Source organism: Plectropomus leopardus, chromosome 6 (genome assembly GCF_026936395.1).
Source record: "Plectropomus leopardus strain MGB_pleo_1.0 chromosome 6, ASM2693639v1, whole genome shotgun sequence".
Classification (NCBI taxonomy): Eukaryota; Metazoa; Chordata; class Actinopteri; order Perciformes; family Serranidae; genus Plectropomus; species Plectropomus leopardus.
The window spans coordinates 24685124-24701310 of NC_142181.1; the positions used below are offsets into that span (position 1 = coordinate 24685124).

General features: G+C 39.6%; 1 protein-coding gene and 1 long non-coding RNA gene across 2 annotated transcripts; both read right to left on the reverse strand.

Moving 5' to 3' along the window:
* Positions 1-3311: 3311 nt before the first annotated feature.
* Positions 3312-3803, reverse strand: LOC148189394 (uncharacterized). The gene is made up of 2 exons (XR_015776826.1): positions 3689-3803; positions 3312-3507 (listed from the first exon to the last, which is right to left on the reverse strand). It is a non-coding gene; the product is annotated as an uncharacterized LOC148189394 (long non-coding RNA).
* Positions 3804-10009: 6206 nt separating this feature from the next.
* Positions 10010-15716, reverse strand: socs9 (suppressor of cytokine signaling 9). The gene is made up of 2 exons (XM_042487270.2): positions 15550-15716; positions 10010-13238 (listed from the first exon to the last, which is right to left on the reverse strand). Exon 2 carries the CDS (start codon positions 13072-13074, stop codon positions 11428-11430), a length of 1647 nt encoding a protein of 548 aa, XP_042343204.2. The 5' UTR covers positions 13075-13238; positions 15550-15716; the 3' UTR covers positions 10010-11427.
* Between the last annotated feature and the right edge of the window lie 471 nt (positions 15717-16187).

A 16187-nucleotide genomic window follows, 5' to 3' on the forward strand; every position in this document is an offset into this window, starting at 1 on the left:
CCTGACAGCCTCTCACTAGAAACGATCAAATTGATTAAATTAACCGAATCCTGTGGACTCTGCACCAGCTTCCAATTAAATATTGCACAGAATGCAAATACTCCTTACATATAACTCACAGCATGCCCTTGCTTCGGCACATATTAAATTATATGCACTCCTACAAGCCTGCATGAACTCTAAGGTCCCATATCATTGATCTATTTGTAATTCCAAGATTAACAAAAACGGATGTTGAACCTTTCTCCCATAGAGCTCCCTTTTATGAAAAAGTCTGTCTTCACAGTTCAGCATGCCATCTTTTTCAACAGCCTTTACACCTTTTTATTATATTCTCCCGTTCCCCACATGCACACAACCATTACCACAATGTTTGTTTTGTCTGGGCTCTTTGCTGTTATCAGTTTACATTATTAGTACATTTAAAATAGATTTCTTTAGCTAGTTGGTGTTTTCATTCTTAATTGGTGCCATTTTGTGTTTAATTTGTACCTATAGTGTGATGCAACACAGACATGCAATGCTATCAGTGTAAATGGGTAACATATGTTCCTACTAGTTTTAGCTATTGTTTGTTGAACCTGATAGGGCAGGACAACTTACACTGTTATTGTTATTATTAGTCCATAGAGTGTGGTGACATGATACAATTTCCATGAACTATTCCCCACTTCCAACTGACAACAAGTCTATTCTGCCAGGTTAATTGAAAACAGCTACGTCTTTGAATGATAAAGTGCTCTAACTTAACATGATAGGAGAGGCTTGACTTTTATCTTACAGTTAACCTTTTTTGAAGCGGATGTTTTCACTTGTCATAATTGGAAATGCACAGGTGCCATTAATAAAACAATAATAATGACTTTGTTATATTACAGCCTGGTCTCATAGAAATACACAAAATAAACATCACGTCTTAACGACGCATTACTTAGTGGCGGGCATGTGTTAAAATTATGTGCACAAAACAATGCTGATGCAAAGTCAATGAGGACCTTTAATCTTGGTGGACACACAAATTAGTACAAAGAATGAGAAAGTCCAAGCAGGGAATGTGGGAAGAGTGGTGGATGGGTCAAACAAACATGAACTTTCAACCAGGACACCGCTCTTTGTGTCCCATATGACACCAAAAGTCAACATAGTTACGTGACCTTTAAGACTTTTCATAACTACACAAAGTACAGTACCTAACATGTCTAAACAAAGTACATAAGAGAATCTCACTAATGTCCAGTATGTGATCATTTTAACCAAAACCATAATCTCTTTCTAAAGTGTTTTTCTTTCCCATAAACCCAACAAAACCACAACAACTTCTCAACAAAATTGTGTTTAGCTGGTGCTTAATTTTTTGCACATTTCGTGCCCATGAGCACCATGTAATGCATCGTTAAAAGGTTGTGACCATTTCACATATTTCTGTGTGACTGTGAAGTGTTCCAGTCGCCCGACAGTTTGAAAGCCTGCTGGACTCTGAAACTAAATGGAATTCACCCATCATTCATTTTATTATTTATGCCTGTGGCATGTCAAAGTGTCCTCAGTGAAATAAAGGCCTATAGAGACTTAAAACCCAAGACTAATCTGAGCTTTTCAAGAAGATGGATTTAAGAAAACTTCAACACAAAAATGCATTGTGCAATGGAGCCTAGTAGAATACAAACTAACACAGAAATGGCATGGGATCTCTGCTCTTTTTTGTCTTTACAATACAAGAGTTGCAAAATATGAGGGACATCCTGCCAATAAAGCTTTGTGCAAGATTTGCGCCCTAACTACTTGTGACCACTAAGTGATTAACCATCCATGTTGTCGGTGGCATGTTCACCACTTTTTGATAAATGCCCAAAAATGCAAAACTTCACCTTCATTAAATGGGATAATCAGTCATGCATGTGTATGAGTGATTTGAGACCCATTGCCAGATTCCTGCTGGTTTTCATTGTTGGCATAATTAGAGACTATTTCACACCTGCTATGCCCAGTGAATATAATTAATTGGAAGTTCTTTGATCTACATATCCATGTTGTCAAATTTAGAGAAAACCGATTTTGCTGCGTTGCTGTAGTTTGCAAACATCGAGTAGCTGAGCTGTTTCAGTGCAGAGGAGGAAGAGACAAGACAAACTAATGCCCGGATTATTATAGAACCATCTACTGTCCAACTACAAAGTTCCCTGAGCTATTACCATGCCTTTAAATCTGAAGTCTTTTCCACTTTAGTGAATTTTAAAGTAGTTGAGCCTGCAACTTTGTCTCTTAAATCTGTTAACTCAGCAGACTGGGATGTTGTGCTGTTTTTCTCAAGGTTTGATTAATATATTAACTGAAAACCAGAGATATAAAATCTATCCATGCCACTCAGTAACATGTGTGATGCAAAAATACATCAATTACTAACAGGAAAACAACTGGACATACATATATGTCAGCGACTAGACTGCAACATGGTTATAGCTACTGTGCAGCTATTCGCTTTGAGGCATGAGTGCATTGTTAATCCTTTCTCCCTTCTCCCCTGCAGTCCCCTGCAAGCTCATTCCCCAACATGTGTCACTCATGTCTCATGCCAAACAGAATGGCGCCTTCTTTGACGTAAAAACTTCGCCTAAAGCAATTACAGGCACTGAGGAAGCAGACAGTTAACACAGGCAGTCTACATTTAAAAGTACTGCTGACATTTACCTGCCAGTCTAGTATGTCACCATAGCTGCCATTTACAATAGATATGAGAAATGTGGGTTTTTTTTAAAACTCTGTGCTTTTTGTCCATTTTCGGGTGGCAGAGCAGCTAAGAAAATAATGAGGGAACTTAATTTTACACATATTTGATCGTATTTTCAACCAAAAGCTAATGGCACAAAAAATGTAAACTCAAACAACTTGGTGGCAGGCAAACACAGCTCAAGTATTAGGCAGATGTACTGACAACAACTAAAACTACAAACAAAAAAATCCATAAGCCAGACAAACTGAACTCAATACAAATATGACCTCACTCCACAATCAGTAGCTATGAGGCTGATCAACAAACCAAAGCAAGCGGCTTACTCACATACACACTGTGTACTTTGTAAAAGACACATCACACAGGCAAGCTAATGATCAGCATAGCAATGCAAAGTATGTTTTAAATAATTACTTACCTTGTCCTGTGAATTCTGCAGGATCTAAGTGGGCTTATGTCCATCATTTGCACATCTTCCTCAGTGTCCCATTATGTAAATTGTCCATGATGTGCTGTGAGCAGCTTTGTGAGCACCTCTGTTTAAGCTTTTTTTTTTTTCCCCCCCAAAGAGGCATTAGTGTTGTCTTCTTCATAGTGCATGTCTACAAAAGTGTGGCGTTTATCTGGTAATGCAATGTCCATTACGTCTCGGAGGACAAACTTTGGAAATATTAGCCAAAGCAGGGGGAAGTCACTTTGTCGCATCCTGCTGGTCTGCTGCTAAGGTCCTCATTCTGCTAACAACAGGTGTTCAGCTGCGTTTATCATTCCGTGTCCTTAAAAAATGAAAAATACAGCGTTATTTGTAGGTGGTGGCAGCAGTTTGTGCTCCTCTTGCTCCCTCAGCGAACGTAATTTATCGGCGTGTGTGATATTTGCATGCATAATTAGTTCAAGACAGAGAGGTAGCCCAACCCAAAGTTTCGAAAGCAAAGGAGAACATTTTGAAACACCTACCGCTTTCAGGAAGACGTCTGAAGAAGCCAAAAAGCGTCCCGCGAGGAGCTGGTGCAAAAATATCCCCTGAGATGACAGAAAGGCGTGTGTTTACTTTGCTGCGACCTAAAAAAAGATGGCAGCAGGAAGTCGCGATGTGAGGACGTTGCTCATCTTCCTGCACCAACTAAGCAGATTTTTTAAAATTATATGATTAATAAAGTAGGTATACATATGTTTATTAAATGCGTTACATTTTTATTGTAATAAATCAGATAAAATAATGTCTTGCAGTATAAAATGCACAAGGTGATATGATACGTCACTTCCGGCCATGGGTGTAGATTTGGGGGCGGGGCAGAGGACACATCCCCCTCAATATTTACAACGTGCATTTGTCACCCAAAATAAACACATTAAAGTAGCAGAGGACTTTTATTTTGACAAGATTAAAAAACATTTGCACCATAAATTGATGTAGAAAAGGCACAAATTGGTGCATAAAAATCAAACGGAAACCGCAGAGGCTGATAAATGACGCCAATATGCAAGTGCCAAACAGACCCGCATGTTAAAATACCTAACTTAACAGCGGAAATAGACATATATAATGCCTGGTACAAAAAAAAACTTTTGGTCTTAACAACATTCACTGTAGGGGAGTTGGCTGGCTGTTTTGAGTGGAAGGCTGTCTGTCTGTGTGGGCTCACCAGTCTTTGGTCAGATCCACCCCTTGCTCCTACACAGTTCCTGCCTCTCATCCAAATATGGTCACCCCTTGCTCCAAAAATACAGGATGTCAACAGCCAACATGCAGAACTCAAGGCTTCAAAACAGCAGTCCACAAATCAACAGCTGCCGTCACAAAAGCTGCATCCATTATTTACACAGTCTATGATAAGAAGTCCGCCAGAATTTAGTGTTCGATGCTCACATTTTTCCGGCAGAGGAACCCTTAAACCTCTTAGGCCTAGTTCAGGTGCAGTTTAGAGCTATAGAAGAGTCTCTGAGGAAGAGAGAGGTCTCTACAAACCTTAGCCATCTGTGTTGTTGGCCACCTCTACAATTGTGATTCAACAGTAATTATCATTGTAAAAATGTCAATTGCAAAACACTGACTACAGCATAAGCACAAACAAAAGCTGAGCTATTTCTGATTTACCACAACCAGTTCCTCACTTGCTCTTGCCAACATCCGCCTGCATAAAGGTATGATGGATTTACGCAGTACATGCTGCGGAGAATTGCTGAAGAAATGTGCCATTACGAATAAGACCTGTCATAGTATAGAGGAAAGTTCTTGTTATCTATGTTCTTCACAATGTGTATATTTTGTGCAAATATGTCAGCTATGCATTGTAATATTGTCAAACATTCAAATCCAAACTTGCAGTTACAGGTACAGGTACAAAAGACAAGAAGAATAACAGGTGATTAAAAACATTTTGTGTAATACTTTTCCTACTGTGACATTTTGACATATGTCACGTGAATGTGGAACTAAAGGCTGGCTAATAATATATTATTACAATAATAAGACTCACAAAAAAAGCTAGCAACTCAACAAGGTTTCCAAATAAAATGCACTCATTCTAATTAGGTAAAAAGGAATGTTGTCAAACAGCTGTTATCATAACTTACCACAGTAGAGTAAGAGCTTTTTTTTGCCAAATAGTGTGTGTACGATGGCAGATATAAGTTATTAGATTCCAGATCATTGAAGTGCCTGAGCTCCACCAGCATGTTTCCAAGTGTCCACTCTGTGACAAAATGTTAAAAGGATGGAAACTGAATACTTGAAAATATCCCTGCGTTTGAAAGGTGTCCAGTGTGAGGAATGACTTACAAAGCTGGCAGAGTGTTCATGTTCCTTTCTCATTTGTACTTTTCATTGTAACACAAACTGGTCAATGCAACCGTCGTGCAACAGCGCAATTAGTCACGGAGAGCGGGAGTTATGCAATTCGATTCATCATTTGTGCAATTATACATTTTCCTCTACCTTTCATCAATGATGCATGAGCCCTTTTAGTAGCCATTGTGAAGGGTTATTATAATTAACCATTCTCCTCACAACAAACAATGCTTATCTATAATTATATCTGTGTTATCTGTAGCTCCATTACAGTCCGTTTGTGCAAACACATTAGGAGAAACACCTACATTTTGACATCAAATTACAAGATATGCTAATTTGCAAAGCTTCATATACAACCAGGCATCATAATCTGTCTATCGTATATCCCTTTATTATTTCCAGGCTGCTGGTTAATGACTTCATGGACTAAAGCCGAGGATATGGGCTGTTGTGTGTCATTTACACTGCAATCCCATCAATCTGTGTAGTATCCAATGTCTTAGCGGTAGCATGCCCAACACCCCCATTATTTCATCAACGAGCTGTCAGTGCAGAGGAGAGCGAAAAACACAGGCAACAAGAGGCTGTGACAGAAACTCCAAATGAGAACAGTAATGTTTTTCTGTAGCAAAGGCCTCACATGACTTCCTACATGCCCGAGAGAACGGGAGTGCATTTGGATTTTAAATAGGAAGGAAAGGAAATATTGTGTTGTCAAAGGCTTGCTTCCAGGGAAACAAACATCAAACGTAAGCGTGTCACCGTGTGACAATGTACCTCCTAGGGGGGGAATTGTGTGACTTTTAAGAACTAAAACTTTAATAACTCTGAAATTACTTACTAGGTTTTGACAAGAGGTGCTCTGTTTGAAAAGGTGTGACTTGAAATAGGCAAGAATGTTCCTATTCACATTCAAGGTTGAAATTCAGCTGGATTCATTTACTGACCAAAAATAACTCTCTCTCTCTATCTCTCACTTTCTCTCTCGGCTGCAGTGCTTCCTCTGTCACAGAAATGTATTCCTGCTCTCCGGGTGGATGAGAAGAATCATGTCTAGCCGTATGCATCTTGCAGGAATTTGAAATCAGTTTGATGCACCCTCCTCTGAATTAATGGCCTAGATACACGCTGCATCTCATGGTAGTTAAGTTCACAATCTATATGGGTCTACACACACAGCAGCCAAAAGTGTGGACCTACAAAAAGACTCAGTCACTGTGCACATTTTCAGTCAAATAAGCCGAGTCTGTGCCACGCCGAGACCTTTTAGGGCATTTGTTAGATTATGACCGGCAGATTATTTGGGGAAGTAATTGTCCCCAGGTGTTCTGAACATCCCAATCTTATTCTCCACCCCTGTGATGCTCAACTGTAGAGATTAGGCTCTGAGTAAAAGCTCTTCCCTCAATGGAAAAAAGGGGAAAAAAGAGCTCCAGACAGGCACAAACACACTAAGTATGTGTAGCCAATCAGCTTTCTGCTTTGCTTGAGCATGCTGTCCCTCTGGGGACCGTTGATCCAAGCAAAGAAAAGTCCTCCTTTTTTCCCCCAGGACCCATAATACCTGCGTGATGAGTGCCACAGTGCTGCCAGCTGCAGCAGCCACACTCCATCCCACCATCTCAATGCGCCACACACAGAGAACGCACAGGCCTGGGAGCAGCCGGTAGAAAACAAACTGAAGCTCTTTGCAGCCACCTGCTGTGCTTCATGTTATACAGCACTGATTGAAGCACTGTGGTACATGAAGAAAGGATTCGTCTGTATGTGTCGTTTTGTGGATATAATGTGCAAAATTACAACTGCATATTGAATTGGTAACACCATATTTTACAAGTGTAATTTCTAATAACGTCCTTGGATATTTTCTGGAAAGAACTCTGGAAAGAACTTACTAGGAACAGGGCAAACAGAGACACAAAATCACACAGTTTGGGTAGCCCTGTTGAGTTTATAAGCAACAGTATGGTGCTGGGATGATGTTTTTCTGTAGGGCGACGCAGAATTTAGCTTCACCCTGGTTCCCTCGTCAAAAAGCCTATGAGATTTTTCCATTGGATTTTGGATTTTACAGAAAATAAGATCTGTGGCAAACAAACGTTTATAATTCTTTCATGTTTTGTTTGGCAAGAAAATCTTTCGTGATTTTTGAAGCCTAAATTCAACCTCCTGAAGTAAGAAGCTAAAATTAGGCTATAAATGAACTACATCACAGACACATGATTTAACATCCCCGCCACAATAAGTCCATAAAGCTGTGTTTGGCGTGATGAAGTTCTGCAGTCTAATTTAGCTACTTGTTAGCAATCGGCTTTCTAAAGACACATTTACTGACGTACTTTATGTTGTAGAACAAAACCTTAAAGCCCCTAAAGCTTGTGATAACCAAAGACCTTAGGAGTAAATCCTAGGGCACTCTATTAAGGATCTACAGAGGAATTTTCTAGAAACAAATGCTCCCTCTTAACACAGCTACATATTAGTATTATATTTTTCATTATTCGTTTATATTTGTACACATATGGGCAATATGGCAAAAATCAAATGGCATGTTACTTTTGACAAATACTTGGATATCGATATTGCATCAATACTGCAAGATTACTGTTGGCGCTTTTATGAAATATTTATAAAATGAGATTTTTGAAAAAAATAATTATCAGCAATGTGGATAAAATGACTAAGTGGGTAAGGGTAAATAATAGAACATCTAGAAACAATCTGGTGAATACAGAAAATTACATTACTGTAACATGGCCTTCAAAACCAGGAAAAAAGCAAACACAATATTACAATATGCAAGATAAAATACAATATAATCATAATCACAATGCTGATATAATGTCGACTTATTGCCCAGCCCTACTCAAAACAAATTTATCATTTTTGCATGTTTAAATGACCAACTGTGCTCTAGGACTCTGGTAATTATCTGTAAGTTGTTGATCTGAGGTGCACCAGTTGAACCAATAACTTGTGCCATTTCACGCAATGATTAACAGATATATATCAGCTCCTTTTTAGAAAAGTATGGTCAACTGTTGGACTCGTAGAACAAAGTCTTAATACTCTTTGAATGTGCTCCAGACACAAGAACCACTTATTATTGGATCTTATCTGCCAGGCATACCAGATTGCAGAGCATCGTGCTGGGGAATACAAGACAAAAGCCTTGAGCTGTCAAGGGTCTGAAATTGCTTGTGTGGAGGGTTCACATTGTAGAGCGCACTTGTGTATGCAGGTCAAATGTCTTCCAGCACAGTAAATCTGATTTTATAGTTCAGTTTTTATAGTGACTTAATTAGGTATACAAGTGTCAAAGGTCCCGACTTTGCATTTTGAATGCAGACTTCAATGCATCCTTGAAACCGCTGTTTAAATTATAGCTGCTTCATTAGTGGATGAGCGCTTGTCATGGATGATTTGCATCCTGCATATCAAATCGCTCATCTCAAGGAGAAAACAGCATCGCAGAGGTTCAGAAGATGATCTGGGATCCATTCTCCGTGCTTTCCCCATTAACACTGGGATGGTTGTCTTTGTGCTTATTACTTAGTGCACACAACAATTAGCAGTGTGGTCTCTTTTGTGTGTTTTCATTAATGCAAAATGCTGTTCACACACAGCAGTAAATGACTCCACCGCACAGGTAAATTTTGCAATTAATCTTTGACAATGTCCCCAATAAACGGGCAGCATGAAGGCAGTCTTGCATGAAATGCCCTTTACTTTCTTTGTGTTGTTGCAGGGATATAGTGTTTCATCTATATATTCAAACATGCAGACACTTCGTGTCTGCCGTTAGAGATTTATAGTACTTACGCAGGCTTGCCCCATTTACAATGTTCACAGATTTATTCATTGACCCTTTGAAACCTGAATCAATATCAGTTTTCTTGTGCTGTGTTCAGATGCCTTTCACAAGCTATGTAACCCTTTGAACCCTGAGAAAAGTGTTGTGTTTCGGTAGTTGTTTTTTTCAATTTCTTTGACATAAAAAAAACATTTGAAAACTTTACAAAAAATAAGTAAAAGGTGACAAGACAATCACCTGAAAATTTGCTTCAAAAATGATGTGAAATGTCTAGAAAACTATGTCAACAATTTGTATAAATATACATTTTAGAATTATGTTACAGGAAAAAAAAAAATAATAATTATATATATATATATATATATAAAAATTTTGTTTCCCAGGTCATTTTCTTGCTCATTATCATTTTTTGCCTTTTCGTAATTTTCTTGTACCTTTTACTAATAACAATAACTAAATTCTGGTCAATTTTTGGGCCATGTCTTGTTAAGTTGCTCATCTTTTTAAGAAATCAAAACATTTTTCTTGGGTTTCAAAGCATTAGAGATGTACATTTTGTTATTTTAATATTAATATAATCTGCATTATATTTTTTTGTTTGTTCAGTGTAAAGCATCTACCCAGAGAATTTGCAGTTTGTTTGTGAGACAGTAAAATGTGAGTCTTCATGTATATTTTTAATTGATTTATTTTTACATTTTTCTGATTTACCAGTGTTTTGTTGTTGTGGTTGATGATGGGTCTTTTATAACATATTTCATATGCCATTTACTGCACTATACCTTGTACTATCATGCACTAAACTTGACTTGGTTGATATACTGTATTTTGAGCTTTAACTTTCCTGTGTGCTTTTGGGGTTTTTGCTGATTCTGTAACTGGCTTATTGTCAAGCTCCAGGGAAAAAAGAAGCTTAAAACACATAATTTCTTCCATCACTCAGATTGTTAATTAAGTTTCATAATTGCTAATTCACTGTGGTAATTCTGTCACTGAACTGCTGGAACGGAAGATTAGTGTGGAGACACCCCACCTCTTTAAAATATGCTCAGGAGGAAGTATAGCAACAGGATACTTTTCTTCTTTCAGGATCTGTGTCTTTACACCACAATTAAAATGCTAATTTGAAAAGGCCAGACCAAACCTTTGGACTAAGGAGAACTAAATTTGGAAATGGAAAACACAAAAGTCAGATTCTGAGCGATATAAGGTCCATAAATGTCTGGGCTTCATTTGTATTCTCAAGCAGCTGCTTCACCTGCTGCTGACAAGTTCATGAAGGCCACATTTGATCCTTTATTTCAAAACTAATGAAGACCGCTGGCACTGTCTGCATGCATTTTAACCTCACAGGAGACGCTGCAGATGGTTATATAATGTAAGCTAAAAACAAAGCCACTGTGAGCATAAAATCCATTTAATGCTACTTGTGCAAATTCACCCTTTATATATTTCCCTGCATTTAGACAAAACTAGAAAAGAATCTGAGCATGTAATCATACCATCAATTTGTGACAATTATCTATTTTGGAGCAAGCTTTTCAACTCGTTAATAATAAAAGCTACCTTATGCGCCTAACTCTCAGCCCTGATAATGAACTGTGGGCTCAATGTGGGAAACAATAATTAATTCTGCAAACGTGCTGCACTCCCACACCTTGGTAACATGGAGAAAATCTTTTCAATATGTGTTCCACCTTCTCAGCACGTGACTGATGAACAGCTCTATTATAATCATCTCAATTCACACTAGGACACTTTCCCCCATCGTCATATAATTAAGCTGATTCAGTCACACTTGAAAACACAGAGGCTGAGTGAGGGTCGCTCTCTGAACACCACAGATCTAAAAAAGTTTGTTTACTTTGAGCATAAAGAACTTTGAATGTGCAAGATCAGTGAGATTGCATACTGTTTCATCAGTGTGGTTTAGTATTAAGACATGTACAGCAGAAGTAAAATAAATAAGTACATTAAAGTGTAGGTTAACTCAGCCAGATAGAGTGAGGAACAAGACTTGTTGTTCAGTTCCATTAGTGTTAAAAAATGTGTGTAGTAGTCACGTTTAGTCAGTTTTTTTGTTGTTCCTCATTCCCACCAGGTATCCATCCGCCGTACACGTACCCTCTGCTTATAGTGGTATTCTTTCAGGTGCTTTTTCAAAGCATTTGGAATGGGAAGCATGTTAATGCCATCATAGGTGGTGCAGCTGCTGATGACCGCTCTGCAGATGTGTTGCAGGGTGAAGGGCTGTGTGCGATGGATGGGGTTAGACAGCAGGGGCTCGAAGAACATGCAAGAGTTGGGGTCTTTGTAGTGCTCCAGCAATCCTGTAACTGTGGGAGCGTGGAAGACGCTGGGGTCGTGCACGTCAAAGCTAAAATTGTGGTTCCATTGTTCGATGCGTGCATGTAGCGAGCGGCAGTAGCGGCGGAAGCTGACAGAGAAGAGGTAGTCTTCCTGGGCGGAGTCACGCAGCAGGAAAGTGCCTTCGGGCTTTCCCTCCAGCAGCGTCTCTGCCTCATAGCGGTCCATCACCCCCCAGTAACACGGGAGGTTGGTGATCTGCAGCAGGTCTGGAACTAAACAATGAATGTAATCAATCTGAGTGTGAATGCGGTAGCCGTCGTGAGATTTGTGATTTTCAGCTGGAGAAAGTATGGCTCTAGAGGGCACGTTGGTCGCTGTAACCTCTGGGTCAACCAGAGTGTCTGGGATGGTATCACTGGTGTGGACAGAGGCTGATGCTGAGGCCACCACCTCGTCCAGAGTGTCCAAACAGCTCTGTAGAAGGAGCTGGTGCTGCTGCTGTCTTTGGAGAAGAAGCTGCTGTTGCTGATGAGCAGACGCTCTGTCAGCCCCGCTTAACTCATTCATACCATGAGCCAGCTTGGGGCCATGCTTGTAGAGAGGGTTAATTTGGGCTGTCACCTCAAATGTGTGGATCTCTGCATTGGGTGGTGGCTCAACACCTTGTTCAATGCTGATACGCCTGCGTTCTCGCAACCTGTCGTCTACATCCTCCACCACTGTGGCCATGGCTGAAGTAGGGGCGCTGCACACTACTGCAGAATCAAGCACGGGAGGCTGGGTAATGGGTGCCGTGTGCTGCTTAATGAGATACCACTTCTGAGCCAGCTCTGATCCTACGGGGAATGGGCAGTCGTCCAGCATCAACTCACTGAGATGGATCTTGCGCTTCGAGGAGGCACAGGCGACAGATGATGAAAGAGCCTGTGGAGATGGAGATGGTGCTGGTGCTGGTGCTGGTGCTGCACTGTGGGTCTTTATTGGGAAACACTGTCCCATTGCATCTTGGATTTTTTGCCGGAGAGTGCGACTGCTGCTTGACCCTCTGCTGTCACCTTCACTGGATGCAGGTAACTCTGTGGCAGAGCTAACTGCTCCCAGTCCCAGCCTGGCGGTTACCTGCTCTTGTCCAAGTAATGAGGCAGTGGCTTCCAGACCCTGCCATCTCCAACTTTCCCTCAGAGGAGAGGAGGAAGATTGGTCCCTGGTCTCTAGGTCACTCAACAGCTCACCGTACTCAAAGCCATCACTCGCAGGCCTCTCAGCTGCTGGGTCATGGGAAGCAAGGCCTTTTTTCTTCCCCTTTCCACCTTTCCGTCCACTGCCTGCATCTCGCCTCTCCTCTGATCGGCTCTGTCTCACCTTTGGACGGGCCCCCCTCTCGCGATCTTTCCCTCGATTCTCCGACTCCTTTGGTAATGACATGATGGATTATGTGGTGAAAAAGCAACAGTTGTTCCACTCCAGGGAGTTGTCATGTGATGACCTGTACCTGCAGTTAGCTTCTGGCATTAAGTTTTCCATCAACTCCCCTTGTTGGAGACGTCATTGTCACTGTCCGTGTATTGTGGTCAGAGAGTTAAAATAACCTGTAAAATAAAGTGAGAGTTACATTTAGAGCCTACAGTTAATGTTCTGAGACAACATATTGTCATAATACTAGTAATCAGGGTTCATACTGCTTTGGGTAAGTGTGATTGCAGGTTTTTTAAGCCTTTATTCAATGTCACGTGGAAAAAAAAAAACATGAACCAACATCAATTACTTAAGGTGATGGAGAGTTTTATTTTGTTTTATTTTTTAAATAAATACTGAAAGCTTAAACATTACTTTTTACTCATGCTGATGCAAGAGGCATTTGGTAAATTATTATTATTATCATTATTACTATTTAAGTTACCCATTATTTTGAGCTTTTACTGTGCAATTTCAGAGAAAAAAAATCTTCCCAACTCGGAGCAATTTTAAGACTTTTGAAAGATTGATTTAAGACATTTTAATGCAAATGAAGGCCTTATATTTGTATTAATGAATTCAACACCTTTTATTTTTTTTTAAGAATCTGTGGAAACTCTGTTGGTGATATGCCTTTCTAAAATTGACACAATATAACCAAACAGGCCTGCTCAAAAACTTGCCGTAGAGGTCATAATTTTTAGTGTTTGATTTTCCTTAAAACTGTAGAGGTGTCAATTTTAGAGCAGCACTGACGCCTCACAGCAAGAGGGTTCTGGGACTGAGCTGGCCAGCCACGTTGTTGTTTTTCTTTTAGTTATCCGGCTTCCTCCCACAGTACAAAGACATTAAGGTCAGGATAATTGCTGACTGTCAATCGCCCATAGATGTGAATGTGAGAATGCATGGTTGTCTGTCTCTATCTGTCAGCCCTGTGATAGTCTGGTGAACTGTCCAGAGTGTACTCCGCCTCATTCCCCATGACAGCTGGGATTAGCTCCATCACCCCCTGTGACCCTTGAGAGGATGAGAGGTTACAAAAAATGGATGGATGGAAGGATGGTTAAATTTATCTTCAGGTCCAGAATTTTTTTTTTTTAATCCATTAAAAATTCCCACAGCCCAAGTTGCCATCCAAAACCTTAACATGTCAAGTTTAAAACCACAGAAGACTAAGAAAAACAGGAAAGGTTTACATTGAAAAGCTGGGCTCAGTTATTTTGTCATTATTGCTAAGATAAATTATTTAGATGCTCAATATTTTTACTGAAATAGTTGCAGATTCATTTTCTGTTCACAGGCTAATTAACTAATCATTCCAACTCTTGTTAAATCAACTCAATGGTTATTTTGGAGACTGCTTGTGGAGTCACTGATCTATATGGTGTTATAGTTAGGTTTTTTTCAGTTTAGATGCTTTTGACTCTGTTTATAAATGAGAAGTTCACGCTAAAGTATAATTAATGTGGAAAGCATATAAAGCACCTTGGGGAGCTAAAAGCGGCAAACAACACAGCCAACACAAGCCCAACTTAAACTTTACTAAAGGACAACATCGTGGCCTCCAGCACCAGGACAAAGTTTTCTGTGCTGTTAAGTTGCCAGCATGTTATCCTATTTGAAGTTTCAGCAGCATTTTTACCGGAGTCTTGAGTACAAACCCCTTGTCTAGAACACTATAAACAAACTGTCAGACACAAGCAAACATGTCAGGTTTAGGAGTTAACACCGTCCACCTCTACCTGAAAGTACCACATGCTGGAATGCTCCCTGATTTCCTACGATAAGACATTTTTTGTAAAAGTAATAAAAACTTTGTTTAATGGACAATTATACAACTTACTGTATGTCGGTGCAAATGTATAGGTTATCAGAGGGCAGTTAAGTTATGCAGAGGTTTTGAATGTGATTTGAAAACAAAAAGCAAATTGGCAGAAAACTAACACGTCAGCGATGATCAGCTGAACTTCTCTCTATTTTATCCTAGTTCTAGTGACAATCTAACCTAACATCCCGTTTTTGCCATGAAAAAGATCATAAACGCCCAGTATCAGCGGTATGGCTCTGTCCTCTTGAACAACACCAACTATTACAGAGAGAAAGTGGACGGTCGATGGAAAATAAAAAATTCCGAACTTTTTCCACTACAACTTAAGCTAACGTCAACTAGCGTTAAAAAGTTGCGAAATGTCAGGTCATTTGAGGCAAATCCACGATTCAAATAAGCTCTTTATAATTAAAGATATCAAGCGATAACATTATCGTTAGCTACCAGGCTAAAATCGTTAGCAAGCAGCTATTTATGCTCGGGAAGCTAAGTTAGCAGGGCAGCTAGCTATCTGCTAACTTGGCTAACGTACTCTTTGCCCCATAAGGAAAGGTTAACTTGTGTTTATTATCACTTATATGTAGCTTTTTCAACAATGACACAAACGGTGAACATACCTGAGCGGTTGTTATGAAGTTTCTCGACGAAATAGCTCCGGTTTCTTCTTAAATAAACTAATGACGTTAACAAAAAGGCGGCTAGCTCATATTAGCGTGATAAATGAGCTGCTGAACCCGCGCAACCCGGAAGTACAAAGTAATTCGGAGTAATTTCTTCAGTAAGGTCGGAACCTAAAAATACGTCTGTACACATGACAAATTGGAGCAACGACAGGCGTGTCACGAAGTAAGCTGGGGTTGGACTTGGACAAAATTTTAACAAATTTCCATGAGTTTTCAAAGACCCAAAATATTTTCTCTTGCCCCACTCGCACAGAGGTTTTCAAACATTTAACATCTATTTAAACATATAATTTATACATGATGTGTTCAAGGACCGTCAGATATCTGAAAATCCAACAATAATTTATTTTTTTTCACAATTCCTGGCTATAATAAATAGTGTCACTTTGGCGAAGTTTTTCATTAAAATTGGCAAAGAATTTCAAAGAAAAAAATGCGCCCCAATTTCTTTAAAATAGAAAAAATAGCTCAAATGAATAAATTAAAATAAAGATAAAGATCAAGATACCACCATTTAAAGTTGAATGGCCATAAGCCACCATAAGCCAAAAGTGCTTAAAAATTATTTGAAA

Bases quoted from the DNA above. Each gene is read 5' to 3' on its own strand.
- socs9 (XM_042487270.2), bottom strand. From the start codon at position 13,074: ATGTCATTACCAAAGGAGTCGGAGAATCGAGGGAAAGATCGCGAGAGG.